This window comes from Lepidothrix coronata, unplaced genomic scaffold, assembly GCF_001604755.1.
Source record: "Lepidothrix coronata isolate B3197 unplaced genomic scaffold, Lepidothrix_coronata-1.0 Scaffold175, whole genome shotgun sequence".
Classification (NCBI taxonomy): domain Eukaryota; kingdom Metazoa; phylum Chordata; class Aves; order Passeriformes; family Pipridae; genus Lepidothrix; species Lepidothrix coronata.
Genome location: NW_016690355.1, coordinates 854,074 through 874,184, shown reverse-complemented (window position 1 = coordinate 874,184; position 20,111 = coordinate 854,074). Strand labels below are relative to the sequence as shown.

General features: G+C 40.6%; 1 protein-coding gene across 1 annotated transcript in view; it reads left to right on the top strand.

The window, feature by feature from the left end:
* LOC108504780 (von Willebrand factor D and EGF domain-containing protein-like) overlaps nucleotides 1-20,111 on the top strand; it is a 177,629-nt gene that overhangs the window by 50,400 nt on the left and 107,118 nt on the right. Inside the window, exons 5-8 of the mRNA XM_017830198.1 lie at nucleotides 9,372-9,461; nucleotides 10,706-10,841; nucleotides 14,411-14,628; nucleotides 17,665-17,738. Coding sequence (XP_017685687.1) covers nucleotides 9,372-9,461; nucleotides 10,706-10,841; nucleotides 14,411-14,628; nucleotides 17,665-17,738 — 518 coding nt within the window. The remainder of the gene's footprint in view (nucleotides 1-9,371; nucleotides 9,462-10,705; nucleotides 10,842-14,410; nucleotides 14,629-17,664; nucleotides 17,739-20,111) is intronic.

Here is a 20,111-nt window from a genome sequence, read left to right as displayed (position 1 = left end):
AGCTACATGTGCCTGAGCCAATTTTTGTTTGTTACTTTTCATATCTTGCAAGAGTGAGAATTTGCAGTAGAGGCAGGCTCAGCTATATGCACTCAGTAATTTTTATATTCATGGATCAGAGACACAATCACATCTTTTCACAGAAAAATAGGATAGCACATTTTAAAATAGAGGGAGGTTTACTTTATGGTCTTTTTCATGGTGTTCTGCCTCTCTGATTCCAAATTCTTGGTTCAATAGCACACTGAAAGATAGAGTTCATTACAAAACAATCTTTAAGAAGTATATTTGATGGCTTTCACAGCAACACAGATCTAGTTTCAACAACAACAACAAAACAGAAACCAATACAAGATGTGAAAAAAATTGACTTGTGTATGAATTCATGGCCTTTCCTGCTACAGAAACAAGACTTTTAAAGTTAAATTAGGTTCATAACTTTTATAGGCAGAGGACCATTAGTAATGCTACAACAAACTAAAGAAATAAACAGGGATAATGGTCTTGTGTTAAAAGTAGGTTGGAAATAATCTTGGCATTTTGCAGCTCTTCTTTGAGATCATGGAATCATAGAATACCAGGCTGGAAGAGACCTCAAGCTTTATCTGGTCCAAACTTTCTTGGTAAAAGCACAGTCTAGATAAGGTAGCCCAGCACCCTGTCCTGCTGAACCTGAAACATTTCCAATGTTGAGAAATCCACCACTTCCCTAGGGAGATAATTCCAATGGCTGATTGTTCACTTTGTGAAAAAAAATTTTTTTTGTGTCTAACCAGAATTTCCCCTCATGTTTTCCATGTTACTTCTTGCAAAAAGGGACTCTCCATATTCTTTGTAGCCACTCTTTAAAAACTGGAACATGGTGATGAAGTCTCCCTAAGCCTTCTTGTATCAAGGCTGAACAAATCCAGTTCTCTCAGGCCTTCCCTCATGTGGCAGCTTCCCAGGGCTTGGGTAATCTCTGTGGCCCTTCTCTGGACCCTCTCCAGCCTGCCCACATCTTACTTGTGTAGTGGTGATTAAAACTGAACACAGTATTCCAGATGTGGCCTGAGAAGTGCTGGGTAGAGTGGGATGATGACTTCTTTATCTCTGCAGGTGATGCCCTTGTTGATGCAGCCCAACATCCTGTTGGCTTTCTTTGCTACAGCAGCAACATTGTTCACTCACATTAAGTTTCTTGTCCACCAGGCCCCCGAGGTACCTGTCCACAGAGCTGCTCCCCATCTGGGTAGATCCCAGCCTGTGCCACTCTCCTGGATTATGTTCTCATGGGTGGAAGACATTGCACTTCTCCTTGCTGAACTTCATGAGGGTCTTATTAGCCCTCTCTTCTAGCCTACCCAGGGCTTCCTGCAGGTTGCTCTCCTTTCCAAAATGTCGATTTCCCCACTCACTTTGGTATCCTTGGCAAACTCTGTCAGAGTATTCTTGATCCCACCTTCCAGACCACTTATGAATACATTAAACAGCTCTGGGCCCAGTATCTCACTGCTCTGGTTGGCCTGGCTTGTTCCCCAGTTGGTTTCAAGGGTGGGAGTGTTGCCACTTCAGACCCCATCCCTGAGTCCTTCAGTTTAATGTCCACCTCACCAAGTTGTCCAGACTGGTGCCAAAGATTCCCTTGCCTCTTTTAGACAGGTGGATCCCATCCTTCCCTAGACACATATTGAAGAAATTATTCTAAACTTTTTTCCAGTTCTTGAAAGGATAAGTCATTTATAACAGCAGCACAATCTAGATAGGATTGTTTTTGTCATTTCTTCTCATAATTATGCCTCCTGAGTTCAGAATCTGACTGATGATGCCCTCACATATTATGAGACAGATAATTCTGCCAGTTTAAGACAAGTTTGTGTTATGAAGAGATATTTTCATCAAAATAATTTCACTTGCAATCACTTCAAATCTAGTTTTAACAATCCTGAGGGATTCAGAGAAAATATGGTTCTGTTAACTAGTAGCATTGCCAAATCTTTATAAGACCATTTTTATTATATTAAGTTTTCAGTAAGCCCTTCTTTGTCCTCTGCTGAAACTATGTGTTTAATTTAGTGGGTTTAGTGAGACTAAAATGTTCTCTTCCTTGTTAGATTTCTTTAAAGGTCTTCATGGCCTATTTGACTAATTATAATAACTCATAAATCATCATGGGTAAAAACCAAGCGATGAAGCTTCAGCTGTAACTGAGAATTTGCTGTTACAGAATAAAGATTAAAAAAAAACATTTCACTCTGTTTTCCATCCTAGTCTGGATGTCTAATAGGAGTCACAAAGGAGAAGACTCTCCCTCCAATGGTGTAAATCTGAAGAAATTTAGCATTGTTAGGGCTACCCCAGAGGAAAGGTGATGGCACTAAAAGGAGAATCAAACCCTGAGTACCAAACTCCACTGCACAGAGGCAGCTGGCACCTTCCACCTGGCCATGAAAGATGCAGGTGGAAGATTATTCTCTCAGGCAGCATGAAAGGGAAGCCAGATTCCCCTGATAGAAGCCATATGAGAGAGGAGACAATGAACTGGGGGCACTTTCCAGTTCTGTTTCCCCTTCTCCATGCACAGCCCAGTGATATCATCCCCATGGCTGTGCACTGCCAGGGTGCACTGGTGGCAATCAGTGCAGAATTTGTTCGCCAGGACACAGAATTTGCCCCCAAAGATGCAGAATTTGTAGTGTTTGAAAACTGCTTCCTTTTTTTAACCTTTTTAGCTCTTCACCTCTACCTGCACGATAATCTGCATTTGGTCCCAACACATTCATGGCCTGAAATTGGTATCTTTGTTCATTTCTTGATAAAAAAAACTACAGCGAAGCAAAAAGATTTTTTTTTAATCACCTAAAAGGTGATTGATATCTATGCTATTTTTTATCTGTAAAAAAGTCTCCAGGTAATAGGTCAGTCCCATAATAGAATAGCTATTGATATATTTTAATACACAGTCAAACCTTAGAAAAGAGCTGAGATTTACCAACCGACATTCCTGAACTTGTATTGACTAAACAGCCAGTTATTTTTTAATAGCCATCATGTGTCCTTTTTTTCCTCCCATCTTTGGGCTCCAATTTTGTTATTTCAGACAGTAATGTTGGCAGCATAATGTTCACGAAACTATTGCAGCCTTAAATAAATCTATAACATGCCACTATTTCTATATAAACTGTGAAAGAAGCCTACTCCATCTGATATGAAAATCCTGGCACTCCTAAGCCTTATTTATGTGATAGTGACAGAGGTCATTTCATTCCTCGAGGCACAGCCATCTATAAATTATAGTGGTGCACTGTGAGTAATGAGTTATGGTAAGAAAGAAAGGTGTTTAGAAGAAAACTGTGCAGATTTTGCTCAGCCCAGCAATCCAAAAGTTCACACAGTGAGAAGCAATTGTCACTGTACATAAACCATGATGCACATTGTAAAATAAGAATGTTTAAGCAAAACCAGCCTTTCTGAGCTCTGTGATAGAAGTGGCTGCTTTGCATGGAACTCTGCACAACAGAAGATAATGCCCCAGACAAAAAAACATTGTAAATTACTGCTTCAGTATATAAAATAACTATTTTTCCCCTCACAAGGGAAAGGGTGTGAAATTTCATAGAATGGTTTGGATTGGAAGAGACCACAAAGATCTTCCAGTTCCAACTCCCTGTCATGGGCAGAGACACCTTCCACTAGACCACACTGCTACAAGCCCCATTCAACCTGGCCTTGAACACCTCAAGTGATGGGGAAAGAGATCCTACTCTCCTATTGTTCTTGATGCTAAAGCCAGATCTTGCAGAACACTTACTCTTCATGTCTCAGGGAAATAGGATCTTTGTCTCATTACCAGCACTTCTAATAGAAGAGGTCCCAGTTCACCTCATGGGAGAGAAGAAGCTGCTGATCTCCTGCAGAAGTCCATACCAGATGAGGGATCCAGTACATTTATTGCACCTAGCTTAGATGGAGAATCCCTGGCTTATGGTCTCATAAATGTTAAAACATGTTAAGTCTATATCTATGTATATCCTCAAGCACTTAGAAGGCCATATTTAGGATTTGCCCCTTCTCCTTTCCCAAAAATAATAAGCTCCAAGTTTATAAACCCCCAGCCAGCACCAACACCCAGCATCTCTCCTCTTCAATTACTTCATGCTCTTGGCACAGCTCTCAAACTGACTCAGACTTTTCCACTTCACAGTTCATTCTTCACTGGCATCTGAACTGCTAAGTGCCAAAGTGGCATTTCCCCCCACTTAAATGCTAATCCCCTCCCAGCCACTGGACTTGTCAAAATCAACAGCACAAATAGGAAGACCTGCTTGTTTGTAGGTCACACCTGAGTTTACAATTTCTTTCTCAGCCTTCAGGTAGAAAATGAGGAGCATCCCCACAGAAACAGAACTCTGGGTGAACTTTAACAGAGCTTTTAAAGCAGAAAGGGTCAGAGAGTTGACGAGCAAAACTCTGCAGATGATAAAACACCTTACTACTTCCCTGGGAAAATTTCCTTCCTTAGCAGAATAATGACCTCCAGTCGGCTTCCACACACTGGTTGGCCATTTGACAACTGGGAAGAGCTGCCTTCTTTATATACAATGAGTAATAGAGTGAGCAGAGCTGGACTCCCTGCAGTGTCAGGTCATGCTGCTGCACCAGCTCCCTCCCTTCTGCAGCCAACGGCTCCAATTGCTCCTCCTCACAGGGAGCAATTTGTGTTCTAAAGCTTTAAGGCCTAGTTCATTAATTAAATCAAAGTCAGATTCTCCCTACTTTCCCCTTCCTGCTAACCCTTCTGGAAAGCCTTTCCAGAAACTTTGTTCCTACACCTTTCTGCAAATACCTACAGCCAGATCATTTCCTCAAGCTAATGAGAACTATTTCTCTTTTCCTCTGGCTCCCCTAGAAATGTCATCCTTCACTTCTGCTCATCCCTTCTCTTTTCATCAAGGCTGCAAACCACAGCTCCCTCCCACACACACACCCAACTCCCAGCAGACTGGAGACTCCAGGTTTTTCTAACCCCAGCCCATTAGTGTTTAATGGAGCAGGCAATGGCAGTGCCTGTGCCTTGACAGCCGTCGGGAGACACCTTTCACCTGGTGTGATGATTCTCTGCCCAACCCTCAGCTGCAAGCCATGAGTGCTACTGAGTGACTCTCACCCTTGCAGCCCCAGCCTGCCTTCTGATATGGCTGATGTAGCTATAGGAGGGTAGATCCAATCCTGGAGTTAATAATCACCCCAGTTTGGGCACCTGCATCTTCCCAGACTTTCCTGCCCAGTGAACAGGAAGAAGTAGGTAACCCTAAATGGTACCTGGTGTTGAGAGGGGAGCTTCCCACAAGTGGAGGACATAAATTACTAACTGGGTCAGCATCCCTGATTTCCCACACCTCTAAGGAGATTGTATGTCCTGATCAGGAAAGTGCCTCCATCCACCTCTTCATTCAGACTTTCCACTCCTACTGAGGTGTACCTGGCTGTGTGTGGGCTTTGAATGACCACTACCAGTAAAAGCAAATATTTCAGCTTTGTTGCTGTTGTCACTGTCTGGCCTCTGTCATCACAATGGAGCTCAAGCACTTGCTGGGGAGATGGCAAATGGGTACCTGGCCCACCTGGCTGTGAGCTGCACATGTCCTGCCCTTCCCAAGGGAGTGTCCCACCCCCAGGACACAAGCTGCACTGGGAGAGGAAGCAGGGGCTGCAGGTGGGGACTGGCACTTGCATTTGCTTGTTTTCTCTGGTGGCTTTCAAGCCATCATGACAGGCAGATACAAACCCTGTACTTCCATACTTCCATCTACCAGCTCTTCCCATTTTGGGGACAAGTGGCATTGCCCTTGAGACAACTGTGGAGATGGGTGGTGGCACCATTTCTGCCAGTGGTTTGAGAAGCATGTGCCTGAGGTTGGCATCATTCTGAGAGCTCCTGAAATTGTTTTTGGCAAATCCAGGAGCCTTCACAGGTACTGATGAGCAGGGATGGGTTTTGAGCACACAAGTAACTCCTCTTTGGCCTTTAGGAACCCAAGCCCTTGTATGAGCACAGTGAGATGGGAGAGGCTGATGAAAGAGCAGTGCCATGGCAATGTTGGATGTGCTGGCAAACATCCCCCTCCGTGCCCCAGCCTGCACTCCCCACAGTAGATTCAGAATTAATTAAGGACACAGGAAAAGGTGAAAGTTGAGGCATTTTTATGGTCAAAATAAGTATAAATAACTGATTTTGATGAGTTTTGAATTCTGAAAGCTATGGGGGAAAACACCCATGTTTTAACATGCAGGTTTTGCTAGGGAGAAATTTGCTGGAGGCAGTGACAAGTCCTAGGATTAAAATATTCTCCCAAATTGCTTCTCAGAGCTACCTGACCCTCTTCAAATTAATAACTGAATTATTCTGCTTTTGGCTAAATAAACTGCTCATTAGGTTCGTGTCAAAATGGGAAGGAATCTGCTTGAGCCCATGGAAAGAGGGAAATTGCTCCAACGTACAGGAAAGGAGACACTTCTTAGATAAAAAGGGCCTTTTTTAATCAGAATTTTCTGCCTAGAAGTAGTTTCTGCCCTATGGAAAGTTCTGCCAGCACAAGGGGAAAAGGGAGTAGCCCATGCTGAGAAGAAATCCAGCCATCCTGTCTGAGAGTACACTTACATTTCTGTCCCTTTAAAAGGAATGATGAAAAGTAATAATTTGATTTTTTTAACAGATCCTGTGAGTTTGTGGAAAAATACTGCCTAACTTGTCATGGCCATCAGCATACTGCTATCAGTGATGCTTTTATCTCTATGTTTTAAAAAGGCTGCATCCTGAGATGGTTGGAGGGCGGGGGGGGAGAAAAAGAGAAAGAAAAACTTGATTACTGAACTGGAGAAAAAAGAGCTAGTATTTAGCTGAAGGCAAAAAAACCCCAACCCTCCTCAGAATGACTATCATCATAATTATGTGACAAACTGTCAACCTGTAGCTTGGTAGCCAATGAACATATCTGCTGATTGTGAAGCATGCACCTAACAAGGTAAAGATACTACAAGGGGAGGAATGATATAAAAGACAGAAATAAAATGTAGCTTGTGACGGCTGTCAATACATATCGAATTTGCAAAGTTTGTGCTAATCTCCAAAAGCACTGAAGATCTCTAAGGGTGCTGAAGACAGAGCTGGGATGGACTGATAGTCTAAGAGTATTTCGGTGTATCATTATGGAGTAAATTTTTCTTTGAGTGCTTTATCAATAAAATATATCTCTAAAATATATATGAGAGGAAATACAACAGGGCTGGGTTCTGATATGTCCCAGAATGTCACTTTGGGGAAGATCACCGGGCCGATGTCTTCATCAGTGCTGGGTATCCTTGTGCATGCCCCTGATGCCTGTCGTTACAGCTTCCTGCCTGGCACGAATGCTCCACGTGGAACGCTCAGAGGGAAGCCTTAGTGTGAACATTTTTGGTTAAAAGCACTGAAGCCAAAAGTGCAAAGAGCTCAGTGAGAGCAAATATAGTGTCTGAAATGCAGATGCATATAATCTGCTCCATGAGCTCTGCAAGGGGACCAGTATTAGTTATTTTTTAGTAGGGGGAGTATACGCTATCTGAACTCTTTCTCTGTTGTCACCACCTTGTCAGAGCCTGATTTTGCAGCCTCTCCCTGTGGCAGCTGCAGGAGAAGCTACAGGAGGATGATCAACACTTGCCTTCTACCTTCCCAGCAGAAAACTGTTTTGAAAAGTCTGTAAGCTGAACACGAGCCTTTAGGGAATGATTGGAGATAATAAATATCTAATGATAACAGGGGCTTATTACCTTGAGGAGACAACAACTTGCTCTACTTTGGAGGCAAACTGACTAACTATGAAACATCTGAGGAATTTTAACTGTAAAGTACCTCTGTGAGGTGAGGTCTGTTTTTCCCCAGTACACCCAGTACGACCTCAAGGCTTCCATCTCGTTAATGTAACAAATGACACTGGGCCAAACTGGCTGGAGCTGTCTGCAAAAGAGTGAGAAAAATGGTGAAGGTAAAAATATCCCAAAGGGCACATAAGCCTGGGACTGACCTGGACTGGAAATAATCCACTTGAACAGCCCAGAAAACACTTGTCTTTCCCCACAGCCCTGCAAACGACTCTGTATTGCTGGTGGGCAATTTTTGTTGTGCATAAATGAGTGTGGGAAGAAGATTCTTCAGTTTGATGGTAACAAAGAGGGATCTTTAGGATGGTAAAAGAACTATTCCAGGCTGTGTGCAACTCATGCCCATATGACCGCGGGACTCAGCGAATATCCTGGATTTGAGCCCATTTTGTAGCTGGTGATCATGAGGGTCATGCCTGAGCCAGCATGTGAGAAGATACCAAGATCAGCATGGTCAGTGAATGATGATTGAAAATCCATCCAAAGGAGTTTAGCACAATGGAGAAAAAAAGTGGATCGGTCCAGTTCTTTCTCATGGGTTACTTGAGGCTTGAAAAAGGCAGTAGCTATAAATATGTCTTCTGACTATTTGTAATTTGATTTCATATGTCACAATCTGTTAGTCCATTTCCAAGAAGAGGCCCAAAAAAATATTTAGAACTACAGTCTCAGAGTCTATTGTCATATGCTTTAAGGAAAATTTCTGTATTTTAATCTTATGATCCTAGGAATGATTTTAGCAATTTGGTTTCTCTGAAACCAATGAAACATTAAGATGGCAGATGGTGTGCGGGCTCAGCAGAGATAAAGGTTGTGTGACTGTGCTAGGAATAAAACATAAGTGTCCTGGTACATTGTGTTTGGGGGAGTTTTTTGTTTGAGGGAATTTTCTTTTTCCTTTTTTTTTTCTTTTATGATATAAACCTTTTAGGCACATCTGCATCATATTTATAATGCAATAAGGGGAAAAAAAGGAAATTCTTATGTTGCTAACACAATTTCTGAGACTGGATAACTGTCAAAATAATTTAAATTTTAAAATAAACTGCTTACAAACAAGGTACAGAGAGAGGATATTTGATTCAGTGGACAGACTGAAGTCTGGAATCCCAAGGGAAAGTGTCTTAATCCTGACAGTAACATCTGTGAACAATGTAATTCTCCCTAAGTAAGATGAGTTAAAATCACAAACCAAGGTACTTGAAGAACTGCAGAAGAAAACCCATTGTAAACATTCAGTGTTATTAATTGTTGAGACAAAATCTATGTTTCTTCCCTTATTAAGCGAATCAAAAGATCTTCCAAATCTCAAAATTTATGCATAAACATTCCTAAAGCCTAAATCCCCAAAACATATTTCAACAGCAGAAAGAAATCTTAACAACTCTGAGCAACAGAGAGATGCATAATTACACAAATGTTATTCAAGAAATGCTATATAGCGTGTGCTGTTTATTTATTTATTACAGGTCTTTTGCACTGTCACAGCTTTTACAAGGGACACTCCTGAGCAGCAGTCATTGCCTGAGGACAGCAAAGGTTTCTATGCTGGGATTAAGGTAATGCTGTTGGCCCTGATTTAATGACTAGGGAACATTTGTGCAGCCTCTGAAAATCAGGATGCAGAAACGTAAGTCTGATCATCATAACCAGTGCTGCTTTTATGTTCACTTTGAGAAAATGACTTTTAGTTTGTTGGTAAAACATCCTAAAACACCCATCAGCACCATGTGCACATTAATGTAACCCAAAGATGAGCAAAATTACATGTTATAGTGAGTGGGCCCCAAAGTTCTCTGGTGGTTTAATAGGAAGACACACCTACAAACCTGCAAGGATGCAGAATTTTGTTGTAACTAAACCAGAACAAACGAAGACAAAAAATTATATTCTATCCATCATCTTCTTATGGTCGCATTACAAAATAGAAACTGCTGAAGATAAATTCAGACTGAGTGCAAGAAGCGGGTCTAATCCCATTCAAGGATTAGGCTGTCAGCCTGGCAGTCCAGGAGGTTTTGAGATCTTCTGAGTACCTAAGCTTCATGCCTCCACGAATGGTGTTTGAAAAATCTGACTGCCCATTCTGTGTGATATTTGAAGAACAGTTTCTGAGGGTTTTTTTTGAAATGTCAGAATTTCCCAGGGAAATTCCCATTTCTGACTAGCCCTGAGTACTGTTTCTGCTCTTTCTCTGGGAGGACAGACAAAACCTGAGCTCTCTCACTGGCACACAGGTCCCTGAATCTGTAATATATTACATGTGGAGAAATCCCTGTTCCTGCCATAGTAGGGAAGGGGAGTGGTCAAAAATTGCACTTTTTTTGCACCTCTTGCAGATTACAAAGATAGAGGCCCTGACCATGAGGTTATGCCATACTTTATACCACAGTATTTCTCCCAGTGAATTGGAATAGAAGGTCCTTTAAACCATGGATATTAAAAATTAATTAAATTCTACAGTACCATGATATTTTCAGGCTAATAAAAGCCTGGTTTGAGATTTGGAGATGAGAAGCAATTACACTGTATATGGAAACTGCAAACATTTTCTTAATTGCCAAGAATTTTAAAGTATATTAACAAGTTTACCTTAGAATGTTGAAGATCATTACTACAAAATTATTATTATTATTATTATTAAGAGGATTATGATAAAGATTATTATTATTTTGCAAGCAATTATACATCTTCGTAATTGATTAAAACCACTTAAAATTTCATAGATATCAAGCGTTGTCTAATTAATCTGTCATCTGTCTTGCCTGTCAAAATTATCTTAAAATTGTTTACTTCTTTCCAGTTTTTACCAGAATCACTACAAATTGCAGAGGATGGCAAAGAGCATATTTTGACTGTTCTGAGCACGGTGCCCATTGCCTGTCCTGGGCAGGATGACTCCTGTAAAATTACTTTGCAACTAAGTACTGAGGATTTGGGTAAGAGTTTTGCATATTGGCATCAAATCAATGGATTACTTTTTCCAGAATTAAATTATAATGGATTCTAATAGAAAATATGATATGTAAATAATAACAAAGGGCAGAAGCCATAAAATCAACACACTAGGACATTGCAAAATAAAACAGCTGATAATATTAGACAGGTTTTTGAGGAAAAAAACCTCAAAAACATAAATCTGTCTAGCAATAACCTGAACAGTATTCTGTAGAGATTTATGGATGAAATAACTGTGAGTAGAACTTTTTTTAAATTCCAGGAGTGTAAAATTCCATTTTAAGGTTTTTTGTAGCAGCAATGTTCTTAGGTAGAACAATTTCATTAATTATCAATAAAAAGTTCCTGTGCTGATTTATTATTCAGTAAATGTATACTGAAGCTTTTTTCTGGCTTGTAGTTTTTTCTAACTTAATACAGAATGAAAAAAAAAATTCTTATGCTTATATATTTTTTGGTTTCTAAACTTTTTTTTTTTTTAACTGAAAACCTTGACAAAGTCACTTAGAAAACTCTTGCCCTTTTATTCAGTAAATGATTACTTCAGGTCAATCTGGTGGAATACCATTGCTATTTACCTTCCATTTGCACCAAATAAAACACGCACACCTTTTTCTAACAAGGCATTTATTTCTCTTCCATAAGTGACTCAATGTGAGAAACGCTCAGAGATAGGATTACAGCTGCAGTTTCTCTACCCACAAAAACCCAGCTCTAAAAAATGCTGGCAAAACCCAGATAGTTCCTGATATTTTTCTCTGTTTAAATCCCTCTCCTAACTCTCCTCCTCATCAGGCAAGTGCTTAGACAGAAGGGAAAAAAAGTCATTCAAATGGTACCATAACACAATGATCTTAAACTGAGCAGCACCTTATGGTTCCAGCAGCTGTGTTGGCTCTGGTACGTGGAGTGCTTTGCATTTCTCCATGGCTCTGTTCTGCATATTGCTCTTGGCTTAGAGTCTGTGCTGGCCCATCAGGAAAACATCCACTGAGCTCATGGGAACAGATTTTCTTAGATATTGAGGCAGCAAAGATCCTGCTCATATTGAGGGATTGAGGATGCCAAAGCTAGTGGGTGGTACAACGTCCCCACAGAGTCCAAGTAACTTAGGCACTGACTGCTAGGAGAATCAAATAAGAATTAGTCCCAGTCAAGGTCATTGCTTTTAACTCACAGTTTCTTAGGCATCAATAAAGCCTTTTAAAATCTCACTGACACTGAAAACAGGGTCCAGGAGCTCTCAAATGGGGGAGGCTGAGCTTGATAGATTGGTCTGAGTCCAACCTCTTGCCATGGGCTTCTACAATCCCACAGTGTGCACTGGACTGGAAGAAAGAGAGGATACAAGACTTGCAGAAGCAGCTCTATTTTCAAGCTGTCAATGGGCTTGATGTGTCAGTGCCAAGAGGTGTCAGGATGGAGGCACAACTCATCCAATTAACTAATCTTTGAAGGAAGTTGTTGCTGAAGTGGAAAATTTCTGTTAGTTTCAATTAACTCATTTCTGCAGCTTAAACTAAACCCAGCTTTAGCCCCTGGTTGCTCCGTCCTGAGGCTGTTTCCTTGGATGACACTCAGGCTGTTTATGATCAGTTGAGCTATCTATATATACTTAAGATTGAGTATCTGCTGCTGGGTGTTTGCATAACCACATGTTTGTTTTGAGCCTTTATTGTCTTTAGGGTCCATTAGTTTATCTGAAGGAACACGGCGGGCTTCTGAAAAATGTGTTGGCCACAGTGCTGTAAATAAAAAATAAACCCCATTTTAGTTAAGCTTCATTTATACCAAATAAAATAACTGACAACCTCCTTTTCTGACTGAATCCATACAACAACACAGTTGTGTTAATTATGTAGGAATAAGTGATAAGAAAGCTAATTACAAGGACAGAAATATCTCTCCACATTCAGACAATATAATGAATGCCAAGGCATAGCAGAGCCACGGGAGTTTGGCTTCTCTTAAGTTTATCGTTACTATTTTGACAAGATGATTTTCTTTGATTTTAAGCTTTTGCTCTGGATTGTGAGCACAGCTCATGGGGCTGTAATGGCAATAACTATTCCTCACGGAAACCTCCAATTTAATTGAATCAAGAGCCTTGAATATGAGCCACGACTTTTCTATAAAATGTGAGGTGAGGCAGCCTTTAAGGATTTGATATGAGAGATAATATGTTATTAATATCTGTAGGTTTTAGTTCAGTTCCTATAGTACTCTACATGGTTAATTTAAATTATATTTCATAAGACTTTTCCATAAGGAATAAAACATTGATTATTTGAATGTGTTAGAAATGTCATCTTAAAATACCTTAATGCCACCTCTATAAATTATTAAGCAATTCTACAAATGGGAGAAATTATACGAAAATCACTTTTTTAATATCAGAAAATCACTTATTTTCATCTCAGTTTAATTGCATTGCCACCATTTCTAGAACATTATCAGATGATAATTAATGGTCTGAGACAGCAAACTAAATATTCCTCAAAAAATGCTGTAAGTCCTGAAATCAGCAGTGAGATTCTGACTGGCTTCAATAGGAATCATAATTTCATTTTTTGTCAACCAAAGGATTAATGAAAGGTTGGGTGGCTTCTTATATGCAGTGCAGACCAGGTGGCTTAGAACTAGATGCTATCATAATTTAGTGTTTGAAAGGAAAAACACATCTGTGGAAATAAAAAGTTCAGGTTTGCCCTTTTCCTGAGACCTCATCAGGGTCAGCACCCATGAGAGGTGGACATTATCATTCTTGCTGCTTGTAGAGATCCCTTTAGGAAAGATGTGATGTGCAGAGGCAGAGCTGCATGAGTGACTTGGGCTGCCATTGTCATACTGATTTTGCCACCACCCATCATTTCCCTACCCACCACAGACACTTATATAGCCAATACCTCCATAGCTTCTTATTTTTCCTCATTCTTTTAGTGAATCTATCCTTGCAATACCTCTGTGAAGGATACAAAACTATCACCATTTTACAGACTGGAAAGTAAAACGCTGCAACCTAACTAAGCCAAAAATACAAATACAGATCTGCTGCACTTGCCTTTCTGTTGTGGATCCATAGTTCACTAAAAACTAACTCAAGAATCCTCCCCTTCCACATAAAAAATCTGTTTATTTTAAAATAAATAACTCCCAACATATACCTCCTTATCCTCAAGTTAGTGAAATAAAAATGTTTTTCAGAAACAGAGACTCATCTTTTTCTTTGTCATGAGAACTACTTGTCTTCATTCACTGGGCATGGACCCATAAAGATAACACTGTCAGTCCAGAAATATCATCACCTGTGGAAAAATAGGCACCATGGAGTTGTAGCAAACTTTGTAACACATGGGGGGGAAAAAAACAGCACAGCAGCGGGTGCAGAGGGATGCCAGATTCAGTCAGTCACAACTTTCTTCATGCAGACCCCATCTGGTTTCAAGGCATGTGTGTCCTGGAACGTGAGGCATTTATGCTGAATGGTAAACAGGGTATGGTTAACTGTTTGGAGAGCTCTTGTCAGATGCTGTGTTTGTGTTCCTTTTAGACAGCCGCTTACCAGGGCCGCCAAACATCGCCCTTTCGGCGTGCCAGGTGGATCTGCTGCAGGCTCCCTGCTCGGACAGCAGCTGTGCAGCAGCCACGGTGACAGTGACAGCCGTGACAGACTTCGCTCAGGACAGGAACCGCGTCAGCCACGTCAGAGCTGAGCCAGTCGGACAGAGGGATTTGCTTTGGAGGGCTCACACGCCCAAGGATGTGAAGGTCAGGTCCTAAAATAAGTTGGAAAATGTGTCAAATTTAAATGAGAGGCTTTTTTTTTTTCTCCCTCAAAGAAAACGCGATGCTGATAACCCTGAACCACATAACATGTTTGGGATGGCATCATAAAATCACAGAATGGTCTCCATTGGAAGGGAACTTAAAGATCATCTCATTCCAACCCCACTGCCCTGGCCAGGGACGCCTTCCACTAGATCAGGTTGCTCCAAGCCCCGTCCATCCTGGCCTTGAACACTTCCAGGGATGGGGCAGCCACAGCCTCTTTGGAAAATCTGTGCCAGTGTCTCACTATTCTCACAGTGAAGAATTTTTTCCCAATATCTAATCTAACCCTTCCCTCTGTCAGCAGAGTAAACCAAAGCAGTTTCTTTATACACCAAGAAATTTAACAGGTGCTTTAGCAGATCAAGGTTTGGTTATCAACCAACATATCAGTAAGGCCAAGAGCTGGAATGTAGATGTAAGCAGGTGTGTTTCTGTACACTGGAAGAGGAGAGGGGGCAGCGTGGGTTAGGGAATTAGCACCTCTTCAAGAAGGAAGAAGTGGAAAAAATGAGGATTTGGAGGACATTTTCTGAAAAAGCAGAGGAAAGACAGTGCCTCAGAAATGAGAGAGGAGAAAAGGGCTCAGCAGTGCTATGTTCAGTGTGTCCCTCTGCTAGGAATCACTGGGACACCTTCGGCAATGCATGTGGCTGCTCCATCTTTTCGTTTATCCCTGTGCAAAATGGGCAAAATAAAAATAATAAGAAGCAATCAGGGAGGCAAGCCACACTTTCCCTGCAGAAAGCCTGGCTAAAGAAACATGGTGAGCAGGGACCAGCCCCTTGTCTGTGAAGCTGTTTCAGGGCCTCAGCTGGGTGGTTTGAGAGCTGTAATCCCACCACCCCAGAGAAATAACCAGAGCACAGATTTGACTAAGCTAAATTTCTCAGAGCAGCGGCACATCCAAGTTGGCATATTTTAAGTAACCGAAAACAAACCCCAAGTGAAATCTGCAATTTCTCTGCCCTAATTTTTGTGGATTTGCTCAGGAGAGAATGACATTAAACTGGACCAAAAGAATTTTTGTCTTCAAAGGTAAAATGCCAAGTGTGGAACTACAACCTTTCCTCTCCAGCACAGGCTTCTTTTGAACATTTTAAGATTCTTAAATCAGAAACTACAGCTAATTCAGTGTAATGCACTCACATACCCATTTTTTTTCTTGAAGTTACAAATTCTTTCATTAAAATATGAAAATGTAGCAAGTGTGAAATTGAATTAACCAATTGTAATAATAAATTCCATTTATCTCAGCTAAACCTTGATCTATGAAAACATAAGAGACATTACCTTCCCTCCCCCCCATTTTCCTGTTGCTGCTTTGCAGTTAGAGGCCTTAATGTAACACAGTTCCTGCAACAAAGCAAGAAAAATCCCATGTATTAAAGCTCACATAATCTTTAGTCCTTCTGACTTGTTCAAATATCTTTGATTTATCTGAAACTTGAATGGAAATGGTGGGCAGAACATCCTGACACATCCAGGCACCCGATAAAGAGGATTTTCTCAGCAAACTACACCTGCCTACAAACAGAACTTGCGTCTTCTGCTGATATCATGCACAAAGGAGCAGAGCAGAAAGGACCACATGGATTTTTTTGTGCTAAAGTTTTAGTTAGGAAGTGTGAGGCCATGGAGAAAATGGGAAAATTCTCAGACACTTCTTCACTGTAGGTCTGATACAAATTACCTCAGATCAAAAAGCTGTTCAAAGAAGTGTTCAGTTTTTCTTTTCTCAAGACCATCACTCTAATAGTTTGGTGTGCCAGACACTGAAGGGGTGTCTTAGAAGTGTTTCTGTGCCAAGGTTAAGGGGTATTTTGAAACACAGATGATGTATTGCACAGGTGAGGAATGTTGTCAGAAACCATCGTTCTATCTTCACCCTCTTATTCATAAATTTAATTTCACCACTGTTCCCAAAAGTTAAGTTCTGCTTTGTCACTGAAAGACTGCACATGGATAGAGCAGCCATTCCTCTTCCCCGCTCCATGGATCCTGGTAGAACTAACTGAAGTTCACCTCTGGACTTCTCACGGGCAAAGAGAGAGCAAAGAATTAACAGCCCTGTCCAAAAAATCAGCCTGGCAGGATGGATAAGGGAAAACCATAGCACTTCATCACTCCCACCAGTAATGACTGGGAGCTCTTCATATTACAAATCACTACACAACCCAAAATTACATTTCTGAGAAATGGACAGCTGAGCATTCAGCCATGGGAAAACGCCTCCTTGAGCAGATGTGGCAATGTGGGCCCAGCACTGCCTGAGAGGTATTACAGCTTCAAAGTCCTGTTTCTGGCTTTTGCAGGCTACTTGCAGAGTACCAAGACTCTCATACCTCGTCTGTGACCCAGCTAGTGCCCAAATAACCAAGAACTGATGCAGATGATCTCTGTTGCTATAGTAGATCCTTTCCTCTCTTTTTACATGTGCCTAAAGCAGGCAGCTCCAACAGCCTGATGTGGGGCCTCATCACCAGTTTCTGATCAATAACCACATCAAATATATAACTCAGCCAATCAGACACTGTAACTGGAAATCTAAGGTCAAATTAGGGACAGGTAGCTACTACTAAAACATGCTAATGTTACTTAATTACAGCATACCTTTTACCATACTTCAGGCATTAAAAGTTGTACAATTTAATGAGCACTCTACTCTCCTGATAATTTCAGTGAATGATCTACTTCTTAGCAAAAAGTTTTAATAAAAAACCTTCATATTGTACCAGAAAAAGAAAGACATTACATCAGGTGAATAGGAACACTTTGAACCCCCTTTATTGCACGTGATTAAACTCCGTTGCTTGAAAGTGAAGCCTATTTTGTACCCATCCACAATCATGTTTGAGAAGTCAGACTGTAGTTTGTACCTAACCCATGAATCCTGTCCCTTATGTTTTGTGAGAAACAGTAATGAAGAAAAACTGCTGTGTAGACTGTATTCATTACACATTTCATTTTAACTAGGTCACAGTTCGAGACCTCCCAACAGGGAACTGCTACTCTTTCACTGATCCACACATTATCACATTTGATGGATGGTGAGTACTCTACTTTGAAATAATTTGGCTCAATTACTGCAGTTACCAGTTTGTGGATGTGACATGCATTTGGTTTTACATGCATTAGAATATCAAAAGAGCATTGTACTAGTTTGCTTACAGTGAGGAATGTCGTGCTTCAATAACATACATGGTTTCCTTCCAGCTGTTTTTACTCCTTTTAAGAAAAGGATTAAAAATGGATCAATCTTGGAGAAGTAATGGGTTTGAGTCTGAATAATTTTTACAAGACAAAAGTCAGATTCCAAAATGTTCTTCAAACAGAACCACCACTAATGACTTTGAGAAGGTGCCTACACCACATGCCACCGTGTTAGTGACACCCCAGTGCCACACAAGTGAGCCATTCCATCCCTGGAGCAGCACAGCACACAGGGACAGCCTGGTCCTTCCCATCACTAACAACAGACATAAAGTCACCCATCATCAGGATGTTCTTGATTTCTTCTACTTCTAGAGCTGGTTTATGCACAGCTGGAGTTGACAGTCACAAACCTACCCAAAAAAACATACAGATGGCCGTACTGTCTCGGCTGAAAGATGCCCAGAAATGATAAATGGCAAATATCAAGGGAAGAGTGCAAAAATAAAAGTTGTACATCCTGCTGTAGTGTCCAAATATCCTTCTATATTATCCAGCAATAAGCTACTTAAAGACTTTAAAAAATGGTACTTTTGTATTTGACAGCCTGAACTGTACAGAACTTTTCCTTGTTGAACTTCCCTAATCATTCATGGATCTATTTATCCCAGCTAATTGACAACATAGAAAGTTTTTTACAGTTTGCATCTGGCAGGTTTGATCCAAAGTTGGTAATATTTCAGATCACATTCCAGGTTTGTCATTCCACTGTTAACCTCCTAATGGCACACATAATGACTTTTAAATGCACAGGGTCCACAGGGGCTCAGCAGGCTTGATATTTTAATCCTGATATCCTAATGTCCCAATTCAGTCCAGCAGGCTCTGGAGGTGCATCTGAAGAAGTCTGTTGATGAAACGTGAGCTAGAAAGGCAGTGATCCCATTAAAAATTATACATCTGCCTCAAAAAAAGATTTCACTTAAACTGGGTAGTCTGAGCTCAGAGATTATCTCTGCACATCTACGGCTTCCCAGTTTCCCTCCTGCTTTGCTGAACAGAATTTATAATGTGGTCAGGAACTTGTTTCATGCAAGTTTGGTTGCTTGAAATGTAGAAGCTGCAAAAGAATTATAAGAGATTGAAAGACATTCCCATGCCTCATGTATCTGCAATTATTTCAACTCTGGGATATTAAACTAGATTGGAATATTATTTCAAATCTCTCTATACATTTATATTCTAAAATATTCCCTTTTGATTTAGGGCTAAGAATGGACAGTGATCTGCCAGATTGTTGTGTTTAGGGAGTAATAAATTACTGAAAAGTGCTTCTTGGAATGGAGACGCCCTCTCAGCCATATAACACATTTTTACATTACTTCCATGGGAAAAAAAGGTCTAAAGTGAAGTAAAGTAATTTTACTTGAATAACTCATTTTTTAATCTTGTTATTGATAGCATACAAAAATGCTTCGAAGCAATTTATAATCTCTTTGAGCACTGGGAGTTTGGAAAAGCCCGTCCCTTTGTGTCATCCTGACTCAGAGTCACACAAGCTTGAAAGAGAAAAATCCCAGGATTAACTTGGCCCCTTGATAACTGCAGATCTCTTCCTTGTGGGCAGACCTTCATTACTGCTCTGTCCACTGCAGCCTTAAATGTGCCAAGCTGATGGGGCTTCTGCCATCTCAATAACTAGGTTATTTCACTAAGATATATTACATCTTGATATTCAGCCAAGTTTCTTACCCATCATTTCACAGTTCCATTACTCCTACTTATATTCCCATTTATTATTGTAAATAATTTCTCTTTCAATTATTATAATGATTATGCTACCTTATTACACATCAGTTAAGCAACTTCTCCGTCTGCCTATCCAAAAAAATGTTAACGCATTAGCAAATGATTTTATAGCTCTCTATTTAACGAGTAGGGAATGCTGTTCCTGCTTCTTCTGGTACAAAACCATAACCTGAAGGCAAAGGCTGACACAGAGGTCTGGAACTGAAGCATTTCCCTTTGGTCATGAAAGGGAATGTGGTGGGAAATGTGTTTGAAACTATGTGTGCGTTAGGTGTTGTGAATGGAAGAATTGCAGAAAAAGCTTTTGGGCTCAAGTAAGAAACTATGTGAGTGTTCTTCAGGAATAAAAAAAAATTAATAGAAAGAGACTGATCTGCAGAATGTAAATGGTGAAGGAAGAGAAGAGAAATAGCTAAAAGAAATTTTAGGGACAAAAAAGCATTAGGCTGAGAGGATGAGTG